Source organism: Petromyzon marinus, chromosome 14 (assembly GCF_048934315.1).
Source record: "Petromyzon marinus isolate PM22_M1 ecotype Great Lakes invasive population chromosome 14, UKy_Petmar_22M1.pri1.0, whole genome shotgun sequence".
NCBI lineage: Eukaryota > Metazoa > Chordata > Hyperoartia > Petromyzontiformes > Petromyzontidae > Petromyzon > Petromyzon marinus.
This window is the reverse complement of record NC_133680.1, coordinates 9,070,103-9,096,025: the sequence shown is the minus strand read 5'-3', so window position 1 is coordinate 9,096,025 and position 25,923 is coordinate 9,070,103. Positions and strand designations below refer to the sequence as shown.

At 40.6% G+C, this 25,923-nt stretch overlaps 1 protein-coding gene across 9 annotated transcripts in view; it reads right to left on the bottom strand.

Moving 5' to 3' along the window:
• Window positions 1-1,022: 1,022 nt before the first annotated feature.
• The window catches only part of LOC116942338 (complement factor H-like), a 39,201-nt gene continuing 14,300 nt past the window's right edge, over window positions 1,023-25,923 (bottom strand). For 2 of the 9 annotated variants that reach the window (XM_032954109.2, XM_076067069.1), the window contains exons 6-15: window positions 25,274-25,450; window positions 22,625-22,804; window positions 19,393-19,569; window positions 14,990-15,169; window positions 14,268-14,309; window positions 12,920-13,093; window positions 10,554-10,580; window positions 9,153-9,243; window positions 7,827-7,920; window positions 3,087-6,603 (exon numbers count right to left, since the gene is read on the bottom strand). In XM_032954109.2, coding sequence (XP_032810000.2) covers window positions 7,848-7,920; window positions 9,153-9,243; window positions 10,554-10,580; window positions 12,920-13,093; window positions 14,268-14,309; window positions 14,990-15,169; window positions 19,393-19,569; window positions 22,625-22,804; window positions 25,274-25,450 — 1,121 coding nt within the window. In that variant the 3' untranslated portion in view covers window positions 3,087-6,603; window positions 7,827-7,847. Of the gene's footprint in view, window positions 1,363-3,086; window positions 7,921-9,152; window positions 9,244-10,553; window positions 10,581-12,919; window positions 13,094-14,267; window positions 14,310-14,989; window positions 15,170-19,392; window positions 19,570-22,624; window positions 22,805-25,273; window positions 25,451-25,923 lie in introns of those variants that run through there. The other 7 variants (XM_076067072.1, XM_076067073.1, XM_076067075.1 and 4 more) reach the window with 7 other exon arrangements.

The window sequence follows — 25,923 nt, the reverse complement described above, 5'->3', positions numbered from 1 at the left end:
CCGATGAGCTATAAAGCTCGTTTTCACAGACATCCAATAGGGGCACGGGGTAAGTTACGTTTAATACAACAGTACAAAAACATGATAGTAGTGCAAGTATAAGGAAGATAAATGACGTCGACAGTATATACATATACAGGTTAGTAGCTGCGTGCGTGTGTGCACAATCACGGATTGCCAGAAAATTCCAGCGATTGATTCGTCATGTCTCCATTGTGTCATCGTGTACTGCAGCTGTCCCGTGTTGTGGCAAAGGTGGTGTGATGAGAATGCGCAACGTCGATGCAACAGGTGGTTTTGTTGCGCAACATTAATGGTTGACACCTCATCAACGTATATTTTATTTTACCATGTACGATTGATCACCGACGTGACACTTATTATTTTCTCACAATACCCTCACCATTCTCTGTATACAGCTGAGATATAGCACAGAGTACGCACACCTGTCAACCCCTTGTCAGTGCCTTGTCTTCATCATTAGACCTCCTTTGCCAGTACCAAAATGTAATAGGGTTTTTCCTTTTTTCTGTTGCCAGAAGGGGAAAAAACCCTATTATTAGTGTCTTGTCTTATTACAGACCAATTCACACCGTGTCCCTTATTAATATCAACGTTCATCCTACAAAGTCCCATCACAAGGGAGAAACACAAATAGACAAAAAATATTTATACTCAATTTCCCTGCACAAGAATATGGCTAAGCCGTATGGGTGTCACACATCACAACATACAGCAACACTGTCATTGTATACAACTCTGCTATAATACATGGTGAGGATATGTAACATTACACATCACACGTGTACTATCTCTGAGCTGTATACAGTAGATAGTGTGATGTGTAACGTTATGAACAACCTCATCCCTTTGGGTCCAGGTAACAGGCCCTCCCAGCTGATAAATATAAAATTAGATGGCAAATGTCAACGCGTTCTGGCGGAGTTTTCGCACGCCGCTCATTGTCCGAGCTACGTGCTCAACTAAGATATTAGTAAATATTTAATGACTTGACACACTGCTCTTGAGACGGCACTTTATTGAAGACACGTTCACTTGACATCAGGCGGAGATCCCCACTGCAACAGCCCCGAGTCTCCCGCGCATCTCCCTTTTATATACCAACACGAGGCCACGCCCCCCCTTCTCGATCATTCTCGCTGACTCTGGACGCTCGCTCTCCCGGCAGACTCCAACGTCCTCTTCCGTCACCTGACCACGCTCCCTTCTCGAACATTCCCGTGGCCGCCAGTCCTCCATAGGTTTTTTTTTTAATTTAGAAACGTGCGCTTAAGTTATTTTGACTGCTATGCATTTCCACATGGAAAGCCACTTCGTTGAGCTTATCATATGTGGCCAGGTCTGAAAAAGATCCATGAAGCTCGAATGTTATTTTTAAAATCAGAAACTTGGTATAGCAATGGCAGAGGGAGACGGGTGTTCTGGCTGGAAAATGTGAAGAGTATGTTTAAAAGTGTGCCGATGAATATAGGTCTTGCATGTAAGTTTGCGCAACCAATATTACTATTCATAATTGTTTCTTGAACAAGTTCACAAGTCTACAAACTGCGGACTTTTATGAAATTGGACTGGAAGTTGCCATCCCAGTTGCCCACAAGGGGGAAGATGCGATCATGAGTCCATTTTTGGGCACCTTAATCAGATGGATTGTTGGTATCTTCTACCGGCTAAGGTGGGAGACTATAGGGCGGACGTGAGAATTAAATGGGAGATTGAAACATTTGAATATGTTGGAGGGGAGTGAGAGCAATTGCAGATAAAGATTAGAGCATAGACCAGGAGTTTGGCGGCAGAAAGTGAAGAGTAGATTTTCGTGATTCATTAGAGGAAAGCGGCAGATGTGAGGCGATGTGGGTATACAAAGTGGGAGACGAGTCAAAGGTGACACCAACAAGAGGACACTTAAGCCCTTCCCTTGCAGCCATTTAAATCTTATAACTCCTGGACATCCGTGAAAGGAGAAAAAAACGGGTTTAGTAACACTAACCACAACCATTTAATAATTAATTCACTGCTGGATGAAAGTCTCCCGAAGTTCATCGCTCAATCCATCTCGCTTCTGCACGTGTCGATTTCATCACTCAATCACCACGGCGGCCTTTCTCTCGGGAGCGTTTTCGTCCTTAGGCTGCCACTGCGTCACTTGGTGTCGACTGTGGGTCTCCACCGATAAATAATTTGTTAACCTGCCGACCAAGTGATGCAGCCGCACGTGGTAGAGCACTGATGTTAACGACCGCAGAGGGACGATTGGCCGAATTAACACTCACCACGCAGGGGTTTGCGGTTCGACTTTCGGCAGCCACCGTTTCATTACTGAGTATTAACCCTACAAATAGGCTCCATCCGCTTCTCAGTGGACTCTTAACCCCCCCCCTCGCCGTGTGCCAGCGTCATTATCCAAATAACACAATCAGCCGCAAATAATTATATTCGGACAACACATCGTTCCCTACTGGCAAACTATATAAATCTGTAGCGCATAGCACCGTTGTGCTAGCCCTGTGCTACAAGAATGGCATGAACACCAAATGTACTAAAACTAAAGCATTTTGACTTCATAAGCGAATGTACATGTGCATCCCTTTTGCAGGCCATTGAGGTTATCTGAGCGCGGGTCAGTGTGGGTTGGTGAAGTGAGTGTAGACTATACGAATGAGACTGCAAATGATGCAATTAGTACAATGCAAAGTACAAATTACACAATTCACAGCACAAATGGAAAAACATTGCAATCCAGATATACAATGACACGGTATAAACAAGACAGCCATTGATAATTATTGCTGGTCTAAGTTGATTTTACTCAAGATTTATATTTGCTCCACTGTACTTTGTTTAACTTTTGTAAAAAAAAAATGTTATCCAGGTGGTTCTTTTTTGCAAATAAGACATGCTCGTCTTGAGTTCTCACCTGGTAAAACAAAATAAACCGAAAAACTTCATTTCGGGCGATATGGCTATTGGCCAAGAGTGAACAGTTACACACAAAATGACACCACATACTTCAGGAATGCCACGTGTAAGCGTCACAAACTTAACACAAGCAGAGCAAGGCAACGAACGACAGATATCACGTGGTGTCTTTAATGTTGCCCAGTGCAAAGGCAGGCAGCAAAACCTATGGTACGTCTTCTCCAGAGTATTGTGCTGTTAACAATTATCACTAAACAAATGTGTTTTAGGGATTTAGGCCATAAAACCCACCAGCAACCGCCAGCAATTGAAACCCCAACTTCTGCAGTATGTATCACAAAAGCTCAACAGATTCAACACAAAGCACTCGCAAACGTCACCCTTCAACACTGCGCTTTGACCTAAAAACCCCATCATCACGAGCTTCACTACAAATCCACGCGTTCACAATTGATGGAACCGTTCTCAGTTTACATGCAGTTCTTTGTTCTAATTTAGATGTACTCTTAGTAATTTTCAAAGGCATTTTCTCCGATGTCTATTTAAACAAGATGTGTATATTATACCCTTCATATCGCCCCTGTCGGCAAGTTGTCACTCATTTATTTTAATTTGAGTATCCATCATTTCCTTTATAAAATAAATGCCTTTAAAAAGTTCATAATATTAACACTATTATCACCTGATTTAAGATCAGGGTTGTCTTAGAAATGAATTTGAATAACCTTACTGCACATATATCCAAGCAGACTTAAGGGGGGAATATGTATAGGACCCAAATCTGAATCTAAGCAAGGTCCAAATCTTAACTTTCTTTGCAGTGCCGATACCATTATAGCTAACTTGCGTTCTCGTAAGTAAAACAGCAGCCAAACAGAAAAAAAACGGGCAACATGTCAATACAAATCATTCATCTGCCGATAAATACAAAATATTTTAATATAAGTGCTACAACTACAGTGCTCAGTAGATTACATTTTAAGAAATCAATGACCAGATTCCAACTTTACCAATTCTATACAAAGCAATTTAGCGGTTTCATTGTATCCACTCCAATGTCTGGCTTGTGCCAAACAGATCACATTTCCTCTGCAGGCAAACTACCATTTCCAGCCATCACATGCAGCACGATAGTTCAACACCACGAGACCCGGTGCAATAGCCACATTACAAAACACACACAGATATAGCAGTCATGAAACATTGCGGAGTCTAATCACACGTCCTACAATGGTGATAAAATAATGTAATAAAAAAAGTATCCCAAGGCAATTTTTTTTTTATTTACAGTCTTTGTGAATGGTATTCCATTGTTTTTTTTTTGCACAGCTGGGAGAAAATGTTTGGAGAGAAGCAGAGTGGCCTGTAAGGGTAACGCAGAATCCATTCAACTCCTGTGGCACTTTCCAGAGGGTCCAGTCAAATGTGATTTTTGGGGTTGGGAGACGGAGGTGGGTATGACGATTTCCACCTTTACAAATGAAGCCATTTGGGAGTATACTGAAACATTTGGCAATTTAAGTCTGCATAAACCAATATTTGCCGTTAAAATTAAGACGGCAAAACACGCTTGCAGAAGCATTTATGAAGGACGTTGTTTTAATGTCGTAGGTAACGTGCTTGTCATTTATAAATGTGGTTTTCTGAGGTAGGCTGCATGTTGAGCATTTCTTTATATAATTAATCGACCAAATGTAGTCGTCACTGATCCTTCGTAATGTGTTCAACCGGAGTCAGAAGATGGAAAGGCAAACAAAATATAAAATGCGAACATGAGGCACGATTACCTCGATCGTGTGTGGCAAAAGCAAGAGAAAATAAATGCTCAATACACAGCTTGGCAAAGAAAATCACCATTGGATTGGCTCAACGGTGAAAGGGGGCTTCCTAATTAGATTCATAACACGTAAATTCAAAAGTAATTACGTATTTGCTGTAATCTTGTGTTTGGATAAGCGTTCCTGGCCACTGACATAGTCAGCAACGGTCGTTGATCTCACCAGGACTGTGCAAAAATACTGATGGAGAGGCAAACAGCCATGCGCAACAAGGCAAATTGACATGCCAACAAGCACATTGGGAGAGATTGCTCTCAATCTACATCAAGGATGGGAAACCAGAGGGAATACTCACTGCACTGAAACGTGATTTTTTTTTAATATAATACGACAGGCAACATAGGGAAAGCAGCGTACTTATTATACACGTCCACAATCACTTACTTCAACAAATACCAGTCGTGACTGCAAGCAGGTCGTACATTGCAGCATTAACATGCACCACTAGTGGTGATAACTGTTACTCAAACAACCCTCACATGCTGTTAGGCTTTTCAAAAGAACGTTGTAATTCTTAAATATTGACAGAATTCATTGTTTTGGAAACTTACGTCCTCAGAAATCACGGTGATTTGTGGTGGTTAGAAGCAAAACAAATGTTTATTTAAGGATTAGGAGTGAGTTCCTACTCGTTTTAGACACAAAGCTAAGGTTACAGAATGGAAATACAAACATTGTTTTATTAAGAGTGTAAGAGCTAAGGATAAATACAAGATCAGGGTCAATTTCTCAGGGATTGGTGTACAATATCCAGCAAAATGTATTTTAATTGCACACATTTATTGGCATTTACTGAACCTAATTTACTTTCTTTTTCCAATGATCCCTTGGTCTAAACCAAGTTCCAATCAGGCACGAGCTCCACTCCGAATTACAGCGAGTCATCATCCAAACCGCTCCTGGACATTTCAAGTTGGGTAACTGTTGTGGTCAAATGTAACATGGGATTTGTCCCTCCATAACTCAGCTTTTTACAGAAGCGTTTTTTTTTATCTGAAGGTGGGAGTAAGGGTTTAAGTCGATTGGCGGCATCATCATCACCTTCGGGGGGTCCAACAACTAAACATCCGAAACATTTCTTTGGCTTAAAAAAAAAAGCGGCCGAGCAGACACCAAAATCTTGCCGATGTTTAATCGAATGCATCATTGCATAAACAAATGCGCGCTGGTCCCAGAATCTGAATTCAGAACTGGCACATGTGTATGTGCCGGTTGGGTGGGATGTTCCAATGCCAGGGTGGTAAGGGTTTTCAAATGGACAAAGCTGGCACGAGGTAATAATAATTGGCGGAGAAGCTTGCACCAACAAGACAACGCAATGCCAGGTTGATGGTCGTGATGGGCAAAGCAGAGGGTTTTTTTGTAAAGACTCAAAGCAACACAACAGTTATTTAGAGCGATTATAAAAGGTGCTTCAATTAAATACTATATGGTGCTGGTAACAATGGAAATGCTCTCCAATTCACCACATTTTAGAAAATGATTTTTTTTTACTTTTAAAGAAATGGGCGCATCACACGCAGCTTTAGCAGTCAAAAATAACATTATTTTATGGACAAGTGCATTCTTAAATTACCTTTACCAAATAAAGTTGGTTTTATTTTACAATACTGATTAAATAAGGCTTTCAGTGCTAAAAATCATTTAGAAGGCAAGATTTTTTTATCCACAAGTTCCGCTTACATCTGCTGAACAAATAACATTAAATAAGACCAATGTGAAAATAAGGACCCTATTCAGTCCTTATATTAATATTAATTTTCTTTACTATACAAAAGGTCTTCATTCCAGATCTGTAGAAGAATTTTTTTTCAGAACACGCATTCATCTGTTGGATTGAGAAGAGGCAATACACGTGCAAACAGTACACGATTTAAATATTAAAACATATGTATTACAAAAAAAATGTTATTGCTCATTCACAAAGACAAAAAAACCCAGAAAAATAATTGTTGAAAATACGGCAATAATATCAATTCCCATTAGATGAAGCCAATTGATTCCTATGATCCTCTTTGCAAGGCAGAGTATGGTGATTGTAATTGTGCAGGGACAGGCTTCTTTTCACCATTTTGTTCTAGACAAGTTTATCTTTACAGCAGGTAGTGTGCTTGGTGTGTGGTTAATGAGCAAATTGACCATCGTGGGGTCTTGCTGGGCTACCCAGCCGCCTAATTTCACACGAACATTCCTTAAGCCTCGGCTTATTTGGTCGTTAATGTATGGAATGATTGCCAATAATAATTAACACACATTCATGTTTCCCAGATGTTACCATCCTCTCAAGCAAATATATCACTGGGCTTTGCTTGGTTTTAATAGCTTTTCTTTAACATGTATCAACATTATAACATTAACATCTGCATCCTGCCATGCATTGTCAGAAGAGACAAATTTCTTACATTTAATGTCTTTCTTTACATGTGTTTTATCATATCCACTTACAAAACTGTAGAATTATACTATTAATATTGCAAATTTTATATTAATAATCCTTTAATCTAACCCTTCAATATGAAAATGTTAAAATTAAATATTTCAAGTCATTCCTCATTACAATCAGTATGATTCTCAGTTGAAATTGGGCAGACAGATTCACAATTTGCGACTGTTCATGAAGATCACACGCATAGCCACATGCATACATAACAGTAACAGAAACCATAAGAGCATTTTTGGGTTAGATCGTGTAAATACATAAATGTGTCGTTAAAACCCGCCACCACCCGACACAGCCAACTATTAATGGTGGTCACGTAAACAGAACATGCCAATTCGTCACGAGTACAGCACACCAGTGTGTTGGAGGCTCTTGAAATGACAAGTGACTAAGGACACTAAAATTATATTACAGTTTTGCCAGTTCCGATATATGCGTACATTTTGCTCTAGCACTCGACAAGTGTGGCTCAAACACTTAGTGACGGATATTGTTTGTGGGCCGTTTCTAAATGGTAGACCTCAAATGCTCGTGAGACGTATATGGTGTGAAGTCAAGGGCCGAAAGCCGTGGGTTTCCAACCCCAGCGCGAACACAAAGCACTCGGTTACCTGCATGCTCCATGTGACCTCTCATGCATCGTTAGGCTTCAACGACATAGTATCATTAAGAGGGATTTCGTTTTCATTCTTCCTAGGGTCATTTCTGAGTCAAATAAACAGCAATTAAGCTAAGAGGAAAATATCCATGTGAGAAGGAAAAAAAACTTCATAACTCACTGCTACAGCTGTAAGTTCCCATTCTCTCTCTCCGCCTCCATAATAAGTAATATTAAAAAAAAAACTTTTTTTTAAACATGCTTTAATGAAATGTACCGTAGTAGCAATGTAAGAACTATACGACTCCAGGAAGTGGCCCCGAAGCTTGCCATAACGTACGGGACCGTTGGTCATTCACAGCCAACGTCAGTTTATCGTGGACAATTAGAGCCAAGCCGAAACATAACACATACAAAATATGTTTTTAAATGTTTTTTTTGTGTTTTTATGATAGAATATAGTATTGTCATCAGTATGGCATAAGTATACCAAGTTTGCAGTCGATACCACATTGGGAAGTGGGTAAAAATTGAGTTAGAAGATTTGAGGATACAACAGAGTTAATAAAAAGCGTGTAAAAATCAAAGCACCTCCAAGTGAAGAGTGTAGGGAGGCACTCATTTCCACAAGCAGTCATGAGTCAATGGTGGAAATGTTAACACGAATTTAGGGGAAATGGGCATCTCCATTTGATAACAAAGGATGACTTCTCACGTGGTACTCTTTTATCAAAATGTATAGAACAAGGTGATTCTACTCCTGACCAGGCATTAAACTCGTAACCTTCTGGTTACATGTGAAGCATTGTAAATACCGTGCCACCTGGCCAAATCTTCTCAGAATAAACTATAAGTTCTGTTGTGTCAATGGCAATGTCAGGCTCTGTACCACTCACAACTGGGACCTATCTACCTCCAAGGAACCATAATGACCATCAGTGCAATGTGAAATGCCACGAGACCAATAAGGATAAGCAAAACGGTGGTCGTGACAGGGTAAAAAGATTTCGATTTAAAGCTGTCGTGACTGCAGGAATTAATATTCTTGGTTCTTTCGGTAGAGCCACGTAGAAGGGAAATAATAAAATAATAAAACACTAAAATTACCACGACGTTTCGATTGCAACACAAGCAATCATCAACAGTTGTGAAAATGACAGCAAATTTTCTTGCTGTGTAGCAGTGGGTAAATTCAGAGCATGCCCTTTTTAATTGAGGTTAATGTAAACCAAATGAGATTATTGTTTTTACTTAAGGGGTAATTTATATTTAAAAGATTAAGCTTTAATCAACAGCCAAGTACAGCAAAAAAATAACAATGTTATAATTTTGTACTTACATGGTTTTGCTTCCACTTGGTGCAAAACACGCAATTTTCTTGAAGAATGCAAATGCAAGCATCGCACCAATGAGGGCTACAATAATAACGACTGAAAAACAAACCACAACATTTAAATATTAAACAGCTTCTATATTTGTTTTTTTCTGAAGAAACTCCCCCCCCCAAAAAATAGACAACCACTTGGTGTGCACCAATGTGAACGCAGCGACAGCTCATTCATGTGGCCGTGTGCTTACTGGTTGATTTTTTTCTACGTTATTTAAATATTTATCCTGTTTTTATTTAATTTGAAAGACATATAACTTATATTGGTCAATATCTACTGCCAACCCAGCCACTGTTGGAGAAGCTTATCTAAGTGGTACCGGTACAGCTCTTTATCAGTCCCCACTGTGCTGTTCGAGGGGGATAAGTGATCAAACTTCACCAGGGCGGTCAGCGCACATTGGTGAAGGTGGAGAGCACCGATAGACATGGCAGCACGGAAGTGTACTACACTACATCCAAGTGCTAATCGGTTTGAATAGGACTTTGACTGAAAACGTTAACCAAGTACAACATAAAAGGGATGGTTGTTGACAAATGGAACAGGATTACAATTGAGAGAAGGTTTCTGTCCATTTACAAACAATCGACCTACGAATTTTCGCGTAAACGCAATTGACAAATTACGGACACTTTTTGAGTAACCAAATATGAAAAAAAAATTCACATGGAACGCGCAAATGAGATCATCAAAAAAGAAACACCCAGGAGGCTGCGTCATCCATCCGCAACAGGGTCATGGTCTCGCCGCAGTGCAACAGCGACGCCTCCACATCACTTTTACAGGCATGCCGACATGCGGACATAGTTTGCAGAGTTCCATGAAAATGTATCATTTTAGTTTTGAATGAATTATTATTTCATCGTTGTAATATTGATTGTATTTATTATTTTTGGATTGTGTATAGTGATACAGGCGTATGTTTAGGTTAGGAGTAGAGTTGGAATGACTGTCTAAAACACATCCCTAACTTTCTGTATTAAATTGAAGGGGAAAAGTCGAATCCTATGAACGAAATTTCGCTTTACGCGCGTTTTTTTTAAACATCCCTTTTATAAATCGAGGGATACCTGTATAAGAAAAATGTATGCAAAAATGACTTGCAAATCCATAGAACTATAGCAAAACCAATGGTTCCCTCTGTACCAGTGTCTGTACATACAATGGTGTCCATGAACATCTTTACAAAATGCTTTTCCGTGCAAAAATCTTTGCATCACATTCTCTCCTTGCGACTCAAATGTTTTTGTTGAAAAACATTTGCAGGTATTAGTATATGACATTTTTTTTCATCAGCTCTTGTTTGCTTGCACTGATGTTTGTTTTGTGGTGTTAATTATTAAATTACTTACCAGGGACAATAACGCAAGTAGCATTAACTGTAAAGAAAACAGCACAAAAATGGACAGTTATTCGCATTATATACAACTCAAACATTTATACTTTCTGCATATATATTTTCATAAATCAAGACTGTCTGACACCCACGAGAGCGTGTTCAAGGAACATGGATGACTCATGCACATTTTATAACCGTTTTAAAAGATTGAAAAAAAAATGCTCAGGGAAAATACAGGGTTCTGTTACTTGATGGCAAAGGTATACAGAGGAAACTCCAGTCAGGGCCTATTTGTAGTAAATAAAAGACCATTTCCCATTCATACTCTTGGGTTATCCCAACGTTGTTGTCCTCTCATACAAAAACAGCGATATTTCTCCAGACACATTCTATATCATATAACCATATCCTAACATACCTACATGAATGTCAATGCACTTTGGGCAGCAGTCAGCCTACTCATCCATCCAGCCATAAGACTTCCTTTGGAAGCTTACTCAACACAGTGAATGTGGCAATGTTCACTTCTTTCGCCGATGCATAGTGAGACTTTTCCCAAGCTAATTTTGAGGGTACAGGTGGAAGTCATATGGACGGTGGATATCAGTTCCATCACCCAGATCAACCTGAATATTATTGATAGGGAATAAACCTGGGTTTCTCCCATAGGGTGGTGTTATGCTGCCACGTGTAAGGCAACACACCCACATAACAAGAATACTATTTACTCTGGAAAGCCTTGTTGAGTAACAAGCCTTTCAAGCAGGGTTTGAGAGTGTGCAATTATCCAGAGGTCAAAAACCCTACTTGCTGTATCAGTCAACTACTGACAACCATGAAGAAATGCAGGTTGGGAGTCTCAAAGATTAATTCCAAAAGGTTGTGGTGGATTTGAGGTGTGCGCACCATGTGGATATATACGTCAGAGGGTCATGAAATAGTTTTAGCAAGTTTTTTTAACAGGTTAAAGTCCAATGAGATAGAGAAATATTTTTCAAAACCAACCTGGCCACAAATCGTGGCTCAGCTAAGTTCCTCATCATGTGAAAATTTATAGCGGCCAAACATTCTAAAGGCAAGTTTCTAAATGTGGAGGGAAAAACCGGAGGACCCGGAGAAAAATCCACAAAATCACAGAGAGAACATGCAAACTCCAAATATACATGCGTCATGGACATGCAAACTCCAAATATAAAAGCGTCAGGGTCGGGATCAAACAGATGACCTCCTGCAAACCAAGCGAGGAAGATAACATCTCGCCACCGTGCGAATAATATAATGGGATGAATCTGAATCCATATTTGCAACTTTCATAGAATTATCCAAATCTGTAGGCCGAATTAGAAGCCCCATTTGTGCTGCCAGTAGCCAGTGTCTGTTGGTGGCAGAGCACATACTCTTTGGTTCTTTCAGTAAAGTCACGTAGGTATAAAATAAAATAAATTAAATCACAACGTTTCGATTGCAACACAAGCAATCATCATCGGGTGGGAAAACCACAGCAAGAAATGTTTTTGCTGAAGTGGGAGAGAGAGTTGCCGTGGTAAGAGGTTATATAGGTAAGGGGGAGGATCAAGGGGGGAGAGGGAGGGTGTGGGGGTGTGGGGTAGGGCGAGCGCTGCGTGGTGTAGTAGTACCCGGCAGATATGATAGACAACCACAACAAAAGCAGTTGGGATTTTACCTGGCTAATAACATCCTTCCAATGATTGCTCAATTTGTATCCATCTTCTCAGTTGAAGTTATGTCTATGTTTATATATCCTCCCCCTTTCTTACCTCTCTCACCCACTTCAGCAAAAAAAAAATTGCTGCGGTTTTCCCACCTGATGATTGCTTGCGTTGCAATCGAAACCTCGTGATTTAATTTATTTTATACCTACGTGACCTTACCGAATGAACCAAAAGTATGGATCCCTGCAATCGCAAAAACTTCAAATCTACATATGAGCACACCTCTTGACAGCACCTCCCACCAAATACAAGCGTAATGTTGGGACACTGGTGAGTTGAACATTTAGCTTACATCAAATATACATTTCAAAAGCACTGCAATATTTGTATGCATGCAATTCAAATACAACATAATACTTTATGCAGTATATCAAAATAAGCCATGACCAATCTACTGCTGAAGGCCTAAAATGCTTGCCATAATCTGAGACTTAGGCAGTTGTCATGGTTGTTAACAAGGTGAGAGTTAAAAACAGATATCATGGCACCCGCAAGGAATAGCCCACGCTCGCTTTTATCACAGCTGCTGGAGCACAATATCAGCAAGAGAGTGGAGAGATGCATCCGGGCAAGCTTTTGGACAAGGCTGAAATGTGATATACCAAGCCACCCATACATCATGTTCCGGGCCACCGCATATACTTACACACACAGCCAGGCGAATGTGACCACTGCCCGTTCTGTTGGCAAGTAATTTCAGAGTGAACTGGGAAGTAACATGTCTTGCACTTGTACGATAATGTATATCCACAAGCATATACAGACTTGTATTTGTCATTTCCTTCTCCGTGTTCAATCGCAGGGGGTTTGTCACACGAACCTGAAAACATAAAAACGTGTAAATATAAAGTGATAATGCAATGATCTGGAAGTGTTTGTGCGAAGCCTAACCTGAACTGGTTTACTTCAGATAATCCATCCTTGAAATGTGTTATTTTAACCTGCTGTCACAAGTAAAGCCCCATTGTGGTACTGCAAATCTTAGTATAAGCACAGAGAGTTATTCTAAAATAGAAGGCACTATTTCAAAACTTTTTATTAAGTGGACTGTAATATAGTATACCGATGCAATAAAATATGTAGACTTCAGCAATGGAATTTGGAAGCGAGGCTCAATTTCAGATTAGATGTGGCTTTCGTGGATGTCCCATTGCTAAAATAAGCACAGAAAAATTATTTACTGGTGGTGTACATTAGGGCTGCTGCGGATAAGGAAATACGAGGTAATATACAATATATGCTTTACGATAAATGTACCATACGTTTTGCTAAATATTGTTACTGTATATGATTATTGTTGCTAAATTGATATGTATTACGTATTATATTTCCCAACAAAATGTATGAAATAACCATGAGTGAGAGAATGGTGATTATAAGTAATAATTCACATTTAATGTAATGGTTTAATTAGTTTACTTGTAACTGACAGTGTCTGCATTATAGATAAGCAGGCAATACACATAAATCTATATAATAAATCTCCTTCATATATCTGTTTCTTTAAAGTATAAGATAAAACTTACACAACCCATCGGGCTGACAGCCTTCGGCGAGTGAATAATGCATCGATTCAATATAATAACTCTGGGTGCGCTTTGTCAGTCTCATCAGCAGAGGCAGGCTTGCTTGAATATATGCTGGTGAACCCACATTGTTTAGGCAAAGACCCTCTTTAAATATATGGGTCCTAGTTCAAAATTCTTATGAACTGTATACTGCAGATATTAAAGTCGCAATGATTATGACTTCTGAAAGCCTCAAGTTGAGAGATCTGCAGTTGAAGAACTTAAGTAATTTTTATTCATACTGGAAGTACAGAAAGATTAAAAAACAATACAATAGTGTGAAACACAATTACAAAATTATGGGAAACAGATATCGCGATAATTGTCATGTCATGACATCTGACATCATATCGTGCAAAACTATATCAAGGCAACACTAATATGAATCCAGAATCCGTGAAACCTAGAAAATGTGAAGTTTCTTACACTGAAGCGGATCTTCCGTGCGCGGAAGAGATGTTGTTCTTACTGTGTAAAACGAAAACATTTGAGAATTACTGCTGGATATTTTTTACAACACATTCCAAATAGAAAAAATCCACATGAACACACAGAATCTCCCCCAAAACATGTAAACGGCGAAAATTGTGTTTCATACATCAGCGTCATTCATTCATCGTCATCATCACGATCCATGGGCAGAGCCCGTAGGTGTCCACTCCACATTTTATCATTATGTCCGACTCAATTCACCAAGCACCTGTTAATACTGTGCACATGCAGTGGGTTCACGTTGAAAAAACGCTTTTAAAAAACCTCAAAGATTCTATACACCTATTGATATGTACACAGAGCAACTCGATTCTTGTATTTTGTTAAGAGTGCTTCACGAAACTTGAGAAGGAACGCATTGTTGCAGCCTGTGCAGCTCAACTCGATGTAAAAATTACTTCAGCAATTCGGGATAAGCAATTAACAATGCTCATCACGAAATGCAACTTTCTCACGCAATAACACAACTGGATTCTTTAGCATTTGAGCAAAGCGGAGGACGGGACACACCGCAAGGTAGAGCCCACGCTTGCTTTGATCAAAGCTACTGCAGCGCAATGTGATTGAGAGAGCAATGGAGCACGTAGGTTTTATGGATCAGGTAAAATGTGCTACAGCCAACCATACATATGTTCCTGGACACCACGAATACTTACACGCACAGCTAGGTGAAGGTGACCACTGCCCATTGTTTTGGCAAGTAATTTCACCATTTCCCACCAGATGGTAAGTGTCATCGCAGATGTATGACACTCTGTCTCCATATGCATACGGAGTCTTTGCTTGTTCCTTTATTTTGCCATTGATGACTGTGGCTGGAGGGCCACATGTGACCGCTGCATGGCACATGAAAATATAAATACAGTGAGGGAAAAAAGTATTTGATCCCCTGCTGATTTTGTACGTTTGCCCACTGACGAAGAAATGATCAGTCTATAATTTTAATGGTAGGTCTATTTGAACAGTGAGAGACAGAATAACAACAACAAAATCCAGAAAAACGCATGTCAAAAATGTTATAAATTGATTTGCATTTTAATGAGGGAAATAAGTATTTGACCCCTCTGCAAAACATGACTTAGTACTTGGTGGCAACACCCTTGTTGGCAATCACAGAGGTCAGACGTTTCTTGTAGTTGGCCACCAGGTTTCCACACATCTCAGGAGGGATTTTGTCCCACTCCTCTTTGCAGATCTTCTCCAAATCATTAAGGTTTCGAGGCCGACGTTTGGCAACTCGAACCTTCACCTCCCTCCACAGATTTTCTATGGGATTAAGGTCTGGAGACTGGCTAGGCCACTCCAGGACCTTAATGTGCTTCTTCTTGAGCCACTCCTTTGTTACTTTGGCCGTGTGTTTTGGGTCATTGTCATGCTGGAATACCCATCCACGACCCATTTTCAATACCCTGACTGAGGGAAGGAGGTTCTCACCCAAGATTTGACGGTACATGGCCCCGTCCATCGTCCCTTTGATGCGGTGAAGTTGTCCTGTCCCGTTAGCAGAAAAACACCCCCAAAGCATAATGTTTCCACCTCCATGTTTGATGGTGGGGATGGTATTCTTGGGGTCATAGGCAGCATTCCTCCTCCTCCAAACACGGCGAGTTGAGTTGATGCCAAAGAGCTCCATTTTGGTCTCATCTGACCACAACACTTTCACCCAGTTGTCCTCTGAATCATTCAGATGTTCATGCTCATTGCAACTCCACGAGGTGAGATCTTGCATGGAGCCCCAGGCCGAGGGAGATTAACAGTTCTTTTGAGTTTCTTCCATTTGCGAATAATCGCACCAACTGTTGTCACCTTCTCACCAAGCTGCTTGGCAATGGTCTTGTAGACAATTCCAGCCTTGTGTAGGTCTATAATCTTGTCCCCGACATCCTTGGAGAGCTCTTTGGTCTTGGCCATGGTGGAGAGTTTGGAATCTGATTGATTGATTGCTTCTGTGGACAGGTGCCTTTTATACAAGTAACAAGCTGAGATTAGGAGCACTCCCTTTAAGAGTGTGCTCCTAATCTCAGCTCGTTACCTGTATAAAAGACACCTGGGAGCCAGAAATCTGATTGAGAGGGGGTCAAATACTTATTTCCCTCATTAAAATGCAAATCAATTTATAACATTTTTGACATGCGTTTTTCTGGATTTTTGTTGTTGTTATCCTGTCTCTCACTGTTCAAATAAACCTACCATTAAATTATAGACTGATCATTTCTTTGTCAGTGGGCAAACGTACAAAATCAGCAGGGGATCAAATACTTTTTTCCCCTCAGTGTAGTAATAATGCAAAAGGGTTTGGAGCATTACAAATAATAATATCCTCCTTGAGGAATATCACAGGTCTAAGCTATGTTGTTGCGATCTTAGGTGACATGTATGGTCATGTTTTGGTGAGCATCAAGATTTCTTCTCAAACAGAAGCCAATGTTTCAATATATAAACTCGTACGAGCGCTGTGTGATCTTGGTACAGTAAACCCTTAATATTTCGTGGGAGACGTTTCCGGAGAATGGCATGAATATTAAATTCACGAATATTAATACTGAAAGCTTTTGAGGAAAATAGGGTTAGGGGCATAAACAGATATAGTTCAAATGTAAATATATAAACGATGTGTATATATTAATGAAAACACTCTAGGATTATTATTTAACTTATGGTGTTTATGGTTGTTGCCATCATATCCGCAGCCCCAGCTTCCCCAGCCTCCCACTTCCAGCCCCACCAACTTCCCCCCCCCCCCTCCTCCCCGGCTTCGCGTTCTCTCTCCCCCTAGCGCCGATGACGGACGCTTGTGTTGCGCCCGAAACGTCGTGATTTATTTTTATTGAATTTTATACCAATGTGACTTTACCGAAAGAACCAGAGAGTATGGATTCCTGCAGTCACAAACGTTTCAAATCTATATCAAATCTAGATTTAACTTAACTTTAATAAGTATGAACAGAATTTTTTTTAAGTGCAAATATCAATGGATAAATTACTATTATACGGTTTTATTTAAACTCTCCTTTTCGTTACTGGTAACAAACACAATTTAAAAACAAATCTAAGGAAAGCAGTCGCGTGTAAACTGTGCAGCAGACAAGGACAGACTGAGAGTGGTGTCCCGTGGGCGACTTCCGCGCTCCGACCATTCACACCGCTGCCATGTGTCACAACAATACGGAAACTTCTTGTCATGATGATTTGTTTAGTGTCCTACATTGCATCTCAATACCATTTGAAATGAGCCCCCCCCCTAACATTCCACCACCCCCCATCCAGTGCCAGCTGCCCCGTAGGACACAAGCTGACTCATCACTTGCCCGATACAAATTGGAAGTAGAGCCCTGCCAGTAGGGGGCGATGCTTGCTGCTGTGCAACTGCATAATGTGGTGTAATTTCTGAACTTGGCAAATTTGCAGATAATTTGTGGCTAATGTGCAAAAGCAATGATGAAACTCGCGAATATTAATGGTTTACGTGTATATCGGTTCACATTGGACTTTGATGCGATTCAACTCATTATCCCAGAATCCACTCTGGGTTTGTTAAAATAAGGAGCTATCATTTTCAGCTCACACACTGTCAGTTTAGCAAGATCACTGCAATTATTATTTGTTTTTTTCGGTAAAGTCACGTAGAAATAATAAAATAACATAGTGTACGACGTTTCGATTGCAACACAAGCAATCATCATCAGGTACAGAAGAGCTAAATTTACGAGAGAGAGGAGACACATAACCGCAGATATATATACAGACACAGATACAACAGGGGATACAGAGAGAGAGAAACGTGGGAGCACACTAAATCAAACAGGTTTTAGCAAGATTTGTAAACCATATAACGCAACACAGACGGTCGGTCAAAACACAATTAACGCAAGGTCAGGTTGATTAAGTTATTTCAAAGATTGCTAAATTGTAAGTTAAGTGTGATGTTTGTTGCCCCTTTACAAACATCTCAGCCCCGCCCTCTCTATTTAAAACCTTGACACAGAGATGATGCTTCACTGTCTGCCTGTCTCTCTCCACGTGTCTGCGTGCTAACTCGTTCTGCTTGGATGTCTATATATGTGTATGCGGTCTGTATATTTTTTAGATTTTAAATTTCACCCTTATCTTACAATTTAGCAATCTTTGAAATAACGTAATCAACCTGACCTTGCGTTAATTGTGTTTTGACCGACCGTCTGTGTTGCGTTATATGGTTTCCAAATCTTGCTAAAACCTGTTTGATTTAGTGTGCTCCCACGTTTCTCTCTCTCTGTATCCCCTGTTGTATCTGTGTCTGTATATATATCTGCGGTTATGTGTCTCCTCTCTCTCGTAAATTTAGCTCTTCTGTACCTGATGATGATTGCTTGTGTTGCAATCGAAACGTCGTAGACTATTATGTTATTTTATTATTTATACGTGACTTTACCGAAAAAAAACAAAGAATAATTCCTGCAGTCACAAAAGCTCCAAATTCAAGATCACTGCAAGTTTAATGGAGGAACAAAACTTGCGCAAAAACTTTCAATTCTTTGCAATTAGATGAATTACCTGATGAATAGACATGCAGTTCATCGGTGATAGTGATGGATTTCCGATTTAATTGAATCTGGCCCAGTTACAATATTTTGGATCAGATGCCACGTGGTATCACGTGGTATCACGTGGTATCACGTGGTATCACGTGGTATCACGTGGTATCACGTGGTATCACGTGGTATCACGTGGTATCACGTGGTATCACGTGGTATCACGTGGTATCACGTGGTATCACGTGGTATCACGTGGTATCACGTGGTATCACGTGGTATCACGTGGTATCACGTGGTATCACGTGGTATCACGTGGTATCACGTGGTATCACGTGGTATCACGTGGTATCACGTGGTATCACGTGGTATCACGTGGTATCACGTGGTATCACGTGGTATCAGGTTAGCGCAGGTTTCTCATATGGCACGGTTGTTATGTATAATGCACCGGTTCAAAAATAAATTACATGAAAATGTCCTTTAAACATTTTTATTCTAAATTTCTTAACCCGAAACTCATCCCTAATAAGAGTTCATTTACTTACATGCACACGTTGGAGGCTGTGTCCACTGATCGTTTTCCCTACAAACAGCCGTTTCATTGCCCTCTAACCGATAGCCTTTGCGACATTTGTAGGACGCCGAGTCACCCATGGCATACTCCGACTTCGGTTGCACCACGTCACCATTGCCAATCAGAGGAGGGCTGCGGCAGACAGTCACTGCAGCAGAGAAAACGGTTCATACTTTATTTCTGGCCTTTCCTACACTGCTGGGCTCTTACTCCTGTTGAGATTTTAAGTGCTCAATGTCAACTTCAGCTCTGTACGAAAAAAAAAGTTTTCCTACGATTGACCCATTAAAGCCAGCGCTCTAATACACGGAGGGGAAGGTATTTTTTTCCCATGCAGATTGAAACCATCACACACAGTGATGTAAATTTTAAATGCACTACTTATGGCAATCACATTTAACTCACCCCAGTGTTGCTGCCAGCTAATAACACACAACACTGAATGCAGCGATCTCTGTTTCATCATATTGCCACTGCTGAATGAAGGCTTTGCCGTTGCTTAGCCTCATGGTCCTGCCATTTCATAATCGATCTTCCTTCTGTGCATGAGCCGATCTCGTCACTCCATCTCTAGAATCATGAGCCTCTCAGTCATGTTCCATCCTTCAGTTACTATTGTCACCAGTCTCAAATGGCAATCACGCCTTTTATAGAAGTGTCCTGGACAAGATAATAGTGGAGTGTAGCTTTTTCTATGGACCAGAAATGTGGATGAGAAACGATGAAGTAACGCGGTTGGAAGCGTTTGCGATGTGGATATGGAAAAAGATGCAGAAAGAAAGCTTGATAAAGAAGATGACCGGAAAATAAATTCTGACTGGCACCAATAAAAGAGTGATAACACAAGCCATGAGGAACAAGATCTCGACTGGACACTGGTAGGAGAGTTTAATGAAAACCGACATTAAGAATGAATAATGGGAAGGGGAAAGAACCAGAGGGAGGCCAAGGATTGTGATTTTGGACCTGAAGGGTCATTTGTAGAAATAAAGACAGAACAGAGAATGGAGAAGATGCAACAAAGGACCTGCCATTAAGACAGAGTACCAAAGAAGAACAAGCTCAAGCCAACTTTAACAGTTAACATTGTGATTTAAACGTTTGATCTCTGATCCATGTCTTCCTCTTCCTGTCTCTCAGTAGTTCCTAACATACATCTATCCATGATCCTGTATATGTTCAGCTATTGGTCCACGTTCTTTGTCAGTCCGTTATGGTGAATTTGTCAAGGCAGAAAATATGTACGGATTGAACATGTTCTTCTTAAGGCAAACTGGTATGCCGCTTTTCATTATAATCTTAGTTTGTTTCAAAAAGCACTCCATTCTGTTTTTGCTCGTCTCTATTTCATTATTTTGAGCCATGTTTGCTATGCCCTAGACATGGCAAACTGTTTTGTTTTCCAGTTGTGTCTCTCCAAAGATTGCGTGGTCAAAGTAATCACAATCTCAGCAAACCTGAGATGGTGAGTACTTTCAGTATTTATCTTTGTTGTTGTTTCTCCAATCTAATTTTAAAAATATATTCAGCTCACTGAACAATAACATTTATTTCAAATACATGTTGTAATTGTGCTTATAATGCACTGTAAGCAGAGTAATATTTGTAGCTATGCCAGTCATTAACAATGGAATGCACTAGAATATGATTACACCTTGCATGAGTGGTGTTGTGTTCCCATATTGGGCATCTTCACCAACCTACACTGACCAGCATGATATTATGATAAACTATAGAATATATGTAATTTCATGTTGCTAACGCCGCCGACTAGTCAGTCTATTACTTACACTGGCCAAATTGCCACCTCTCCTAAAGTAACCGAGCTCTGACCGAGGACACTGCAAACTAATGCTCTATTACCAAATGATCAACCATCTCCAAACTCCTGCAGTGCCTCACCCTTTTCAGAATTACATTACTTCATCCCCCAATTTCTGTCCCCTTCTGTCTACCACCCAGCCCACTCTACCGAGACTGCTTTTGTCCAGATCACTGACATCATAGCCTTTAGAGCAATGATGGAACCAGAGTCGATAGTTGGCCTACAATATTTAATTGGAATGCTTAGAATCTGATTTCGGGGCACGACTATACAGTGGGTCACATAGTATCTCTGACAGAAGGTCCTATACCAAGGTTCGCAAGTCCTCAACCCATCATCATATCCACTGCAGATGTCCCCTCCTCTGGGATCGGTCCTGGATCCTTTATTTTTTCAATTTTCATCTCCCCAGTTGGTCGCCTCATTGATAGTCATGACACAAACCACGATACCTATGCCAATGACACTCAATGATACTCCAACTCTAATATTCTGAGGCCCACTCAACCTTGCAAATTGTAGCTCAACCTTACAACACTGGTTTTGGTCAAGCCACCTCCTATTAAACTCTAATAAATCTATAGTTATTTTTCTAGCAACAGCATCACCTTTAACTCTCAATTATCACTCGACAACCACGTCATCAACTAAATAAAGACATTGCCACCACCACTTTAGGGGCCTATGGCACATTTGCCCAATTTTTGCCACAGCAAAACTCTGATTTTAGGATTGTACACACTCGCTTAAATTACTGCAACGCCATCCTTACCTCGAGACATCAGAAGTACACCTCAACAAACAAACTATAGCAGCTCTAAAACAACTGGTCACGTGCTCTCCTTGGCATTAGGTGTGGCCATATGGCTTCATTCAAATTTTGCATTTTGACATCAAGGATACAGTATAAAATTGCTTTTGTGACACTGAGCTCTTTCAAGGTTTCCTGCCATACCTCTCCACACTTCTCACTTGATTGACTTTAGTAAAACAACATGACTAATAATAATTATCTGTCTATTGTACCCATAACCAGGACTGTCCTGGCTGAGCAGCACTTCCCTGTACATGCACCAACTATCTGGGACTCTCCCACTGCACACATGCGCAGAATGCAAACCTCACATGCCAAACTGTTCAGGTTGGCATGTGGAGGGACTTTGAGCCCTGTCCTGGCAACTCACAATCCAACAATGCGTCCTGTTCAGGAAATATATGCGCACTCTAAAATTGTTTATTAACAAAGCTCTATTTCAGAAAAGTCATCAACCAATCACAACACACCTGTACAATAACACACGTAACATGACAACTGTTGTATTGTGGAGACAAAGGAATAAAAGTAACTGTTCTACTCAAAAGGAGCACAAGTACTTACAGACACAGTTGACCGTGGCAGACCACTCGTTGCTCTCGGTGCAGTGGATTTCACTTGGTTCAGCCCGATATCTTGCTGAACATTCGTATCTCACAATATCGTTGTACTTGTAAACTCCTTTACGTTCACCCATCGCTTGGCCGTGGCTGATGTCCCATTGAGGTGTCTTGCACTTAACATCTTAAAGAAAGCATGCGCACACACACACAAATAATACAAATACATGAGCACACGAAATACACTATCCTTTTCGCCAGACATCTGGGACAATGGCTCTTAGTATGCACCTATTATTGGCAGTATGGCACTCGAGGAGAGTGACGTGGTCACGACCATAGATGCTTAGTATTTACTACATCACTCATTTTTAGCCATGTTGACCTAGGGGAGACAAGATAGTTTAATATAGTAGCACTTCATGGATAGACTCAAACTTCGGTGGTAAGGATTGATGTGCTGTGTACCATATACTCTGCCACCACTCCCATGAATACATGTAGAAAAGGCACCACAGAAGCTATTTATCGAACTAACCCGATGGGTGCAAGGAAAAGCTCAGTGAGGCACGAGTCTCCAAAGCCAGAGGGACTTCCATTGGTCGGGAAGAGAAACTTTGCTAAAGCAGAGTACAGGAAAAGGAGTCTCATATGCAGCTTTCCACCACCATGATTTTGTATGTTGACGCAAGAAAACTGGAATTCAGATCGACTTCAACGTGACGCAGGCTAACGAAAACATTGTTACATTTCAAATGCATTAAAAACTAAACTCTTGCTGGTTATTTACCAGCCTATACAGTGAGGGAAAAAAGTATTTGATCCCCTGCTGATTTTGTACGTTTGCCCACTGACAAAGAAATGATCAGTCTATAATTTTAATGGTAGGTTTATTTGAACAGTGAGAGACAGAATAACAACAACAAAATCCAGAAAAACGCATGTCAAAAATGTTATAAATTGATTTGCATTTTAATGAGGGACATAAGTATTTGACCCCTCTGCAAAACATGACTTAGTACTGGTCGGCAAAACCCTTGTTGGCAATCACAGAGGTCAGACGTTTCTTGTAGTTGGCCACCAGGTTTGCACACATCTCAGGAGGGATTTTGTCCCACTCCTCTTTGCAGATCTTCTCCAAGTCATTAAGGTTTCGAGGCTGACGTTTGGCAACTCGAACCTTCAGCTCCATCCACATTTTCTATGGGATTAGGTCTGGAGACTGGCTAGGCCACTCCAGGACCTTAATGTGCTTCTTCTTGAGCCACTCCTGTTGCCTTGGCCGTGTGTTTTGGGTCATTGACATGCTGGAATACCCATCCACGACCCATTTTCAATGCCCTGGCCGAGGGAAGGAGGTTCTCACCCAAGATCTGACGGTACATGGCCCCGTCCATCGTCCCTTTGATGCGGTGAAGCTGTCCTGTCCCCTTAACAGAAAAACACCCCCAAAGCATGTTTCCACCTCCATGTTTGACAGTGGGGATGGTGTTCTTGGGGTCATAGGCAGCATTCCTCCTCCTCCAAACACGGCGAGTTGAGTTGATGCCAAAGAGCTCCATTTTGGTCTCATGTGACCACAACACTTTCACCCAGTTGTCCTCTGAATCATTCAGTTGTTCATTGGCAAACTTCAAACGGGCATGGATATGTGCTTTCTTGAGCAGGGGGACCTTGCGGGCGCTGCAGGATTTCAGTCCTTCAAGGCGAAGTGTGTTACCAATTGTTTTCTTGGTGACTATGGTCCCAGCTGCCTTGAGATCATTGACAAGATCTTCCTGTGTAGTTCTGGGCTGATTCCTCACCGTTCTCATGATCATTGCAACTCCACGAGGTGAGATCTTGCATGGAGCCCCAGGCCGAGGGAGGTTGACAGTTCTTTCGAGTTTCTTCCATTTGCGAATAATCGCACCAACTGTTGTCACCTTCTCACCAAGCTGCTTGGCAATGGTCTTGTAGCCCATTCCAGCCTTGTGTAGGTCTACAATCTTGTCCCCGACATCCTTGGACAGCTCTTTGGTCTTGGCCATGGTGGAGAGTTTGGAATCTGATTGATTGCTTCTGTGGACAGGTGCCTTTTATACAGGTAACAAGCTGAGATTAGGAGCACTCCCTTTAAGAGTGTGCTCCTAATCTCAGCTCGTTACCTGTATAAAAGACACCTGGGAGCCAAAAATCTCTCTGATTGAGAGGGGTTGAAATACTTATTTCTCTCATTAAAATGCAAATCAATTTATAACATTTATGACATGCGTTTTTCTGTTTTTTTGTGTTATTCTGTCTCTGTTCAAATAAACCTACCATTAAAATTAAAGACTGATTTCTTTGTCAGTGGGCAAACGTACAAAATCAGCAGGGGATCAAATACTTTTTTCCCCTCACTGTATAGCGTTGGTGTACGGTGCTTTTTCAGGAATACTTTGCTGTGTTTTTTCATGGATTTTCTGTTTGCGCAGTCACATAGTCACTTTAAGATGTTTTTCTTGTTCGTGTTTTTGTTTGTTGTGGTTGCACCTGATACAAGAGCCGAATGGCTCACAGGGCTATACCAAAATAAATAAACTGAAACTAAACTGAAACTATATTCTAATCCATGTAACTGTAGATGCTTTCTAGCCAGTAAATGAGGCAAGGCGGCCGTGTGGTCCCATACCTTTACAGATGGGGTTGGATCCAGACCATTTGCCACTCTCCAAGCAGTCCCGAAATGAGTCTCCTATAAGCGAGAAGCCAGCCTCACAACTATAAGTAACCCTTGATCCGTATTGATATTGGAGTGATAGCTGAAACACCAATTTCTCAGTAAGATCTATCTCAGGACACGAGACAGCTGTAAACAAAAACAATACATTGATGTGAACATTGCAGACAAAAACAAACAATTGCTTATTCAATTTTCAATGAAAAACGCAAGGATTTTTGTATCAGAGCAGAATAAATAAGCATGCTTTTTTAAAGGTCATGGGTTAATTTATTAAACTCAAAGGTTACATAAAAAGCATTAACGCCGAAGTTAACGTGACCGAAAGTAAATTACAGCATGGACTTAATTTCCAATCCTTGTGGCAGGTGGAAGATATTACTTGAATACAAATTGGAGGCCTACATTACTTGATTTCTAAGTTCTTGCTTATATGGTGTAAGACGTAAAGGGAATACATACAAAATGGGTGCAATTCATCTGTTGATAAATAAGGATGGCAGAATGCTATGCCCAGCTTAAAGGAAGATGCTGCTCGTTTTTTATCTTTTAAGATGCTATATTCACCAAAACACTTTAAAATAATTGCTACTTGCCTCAGA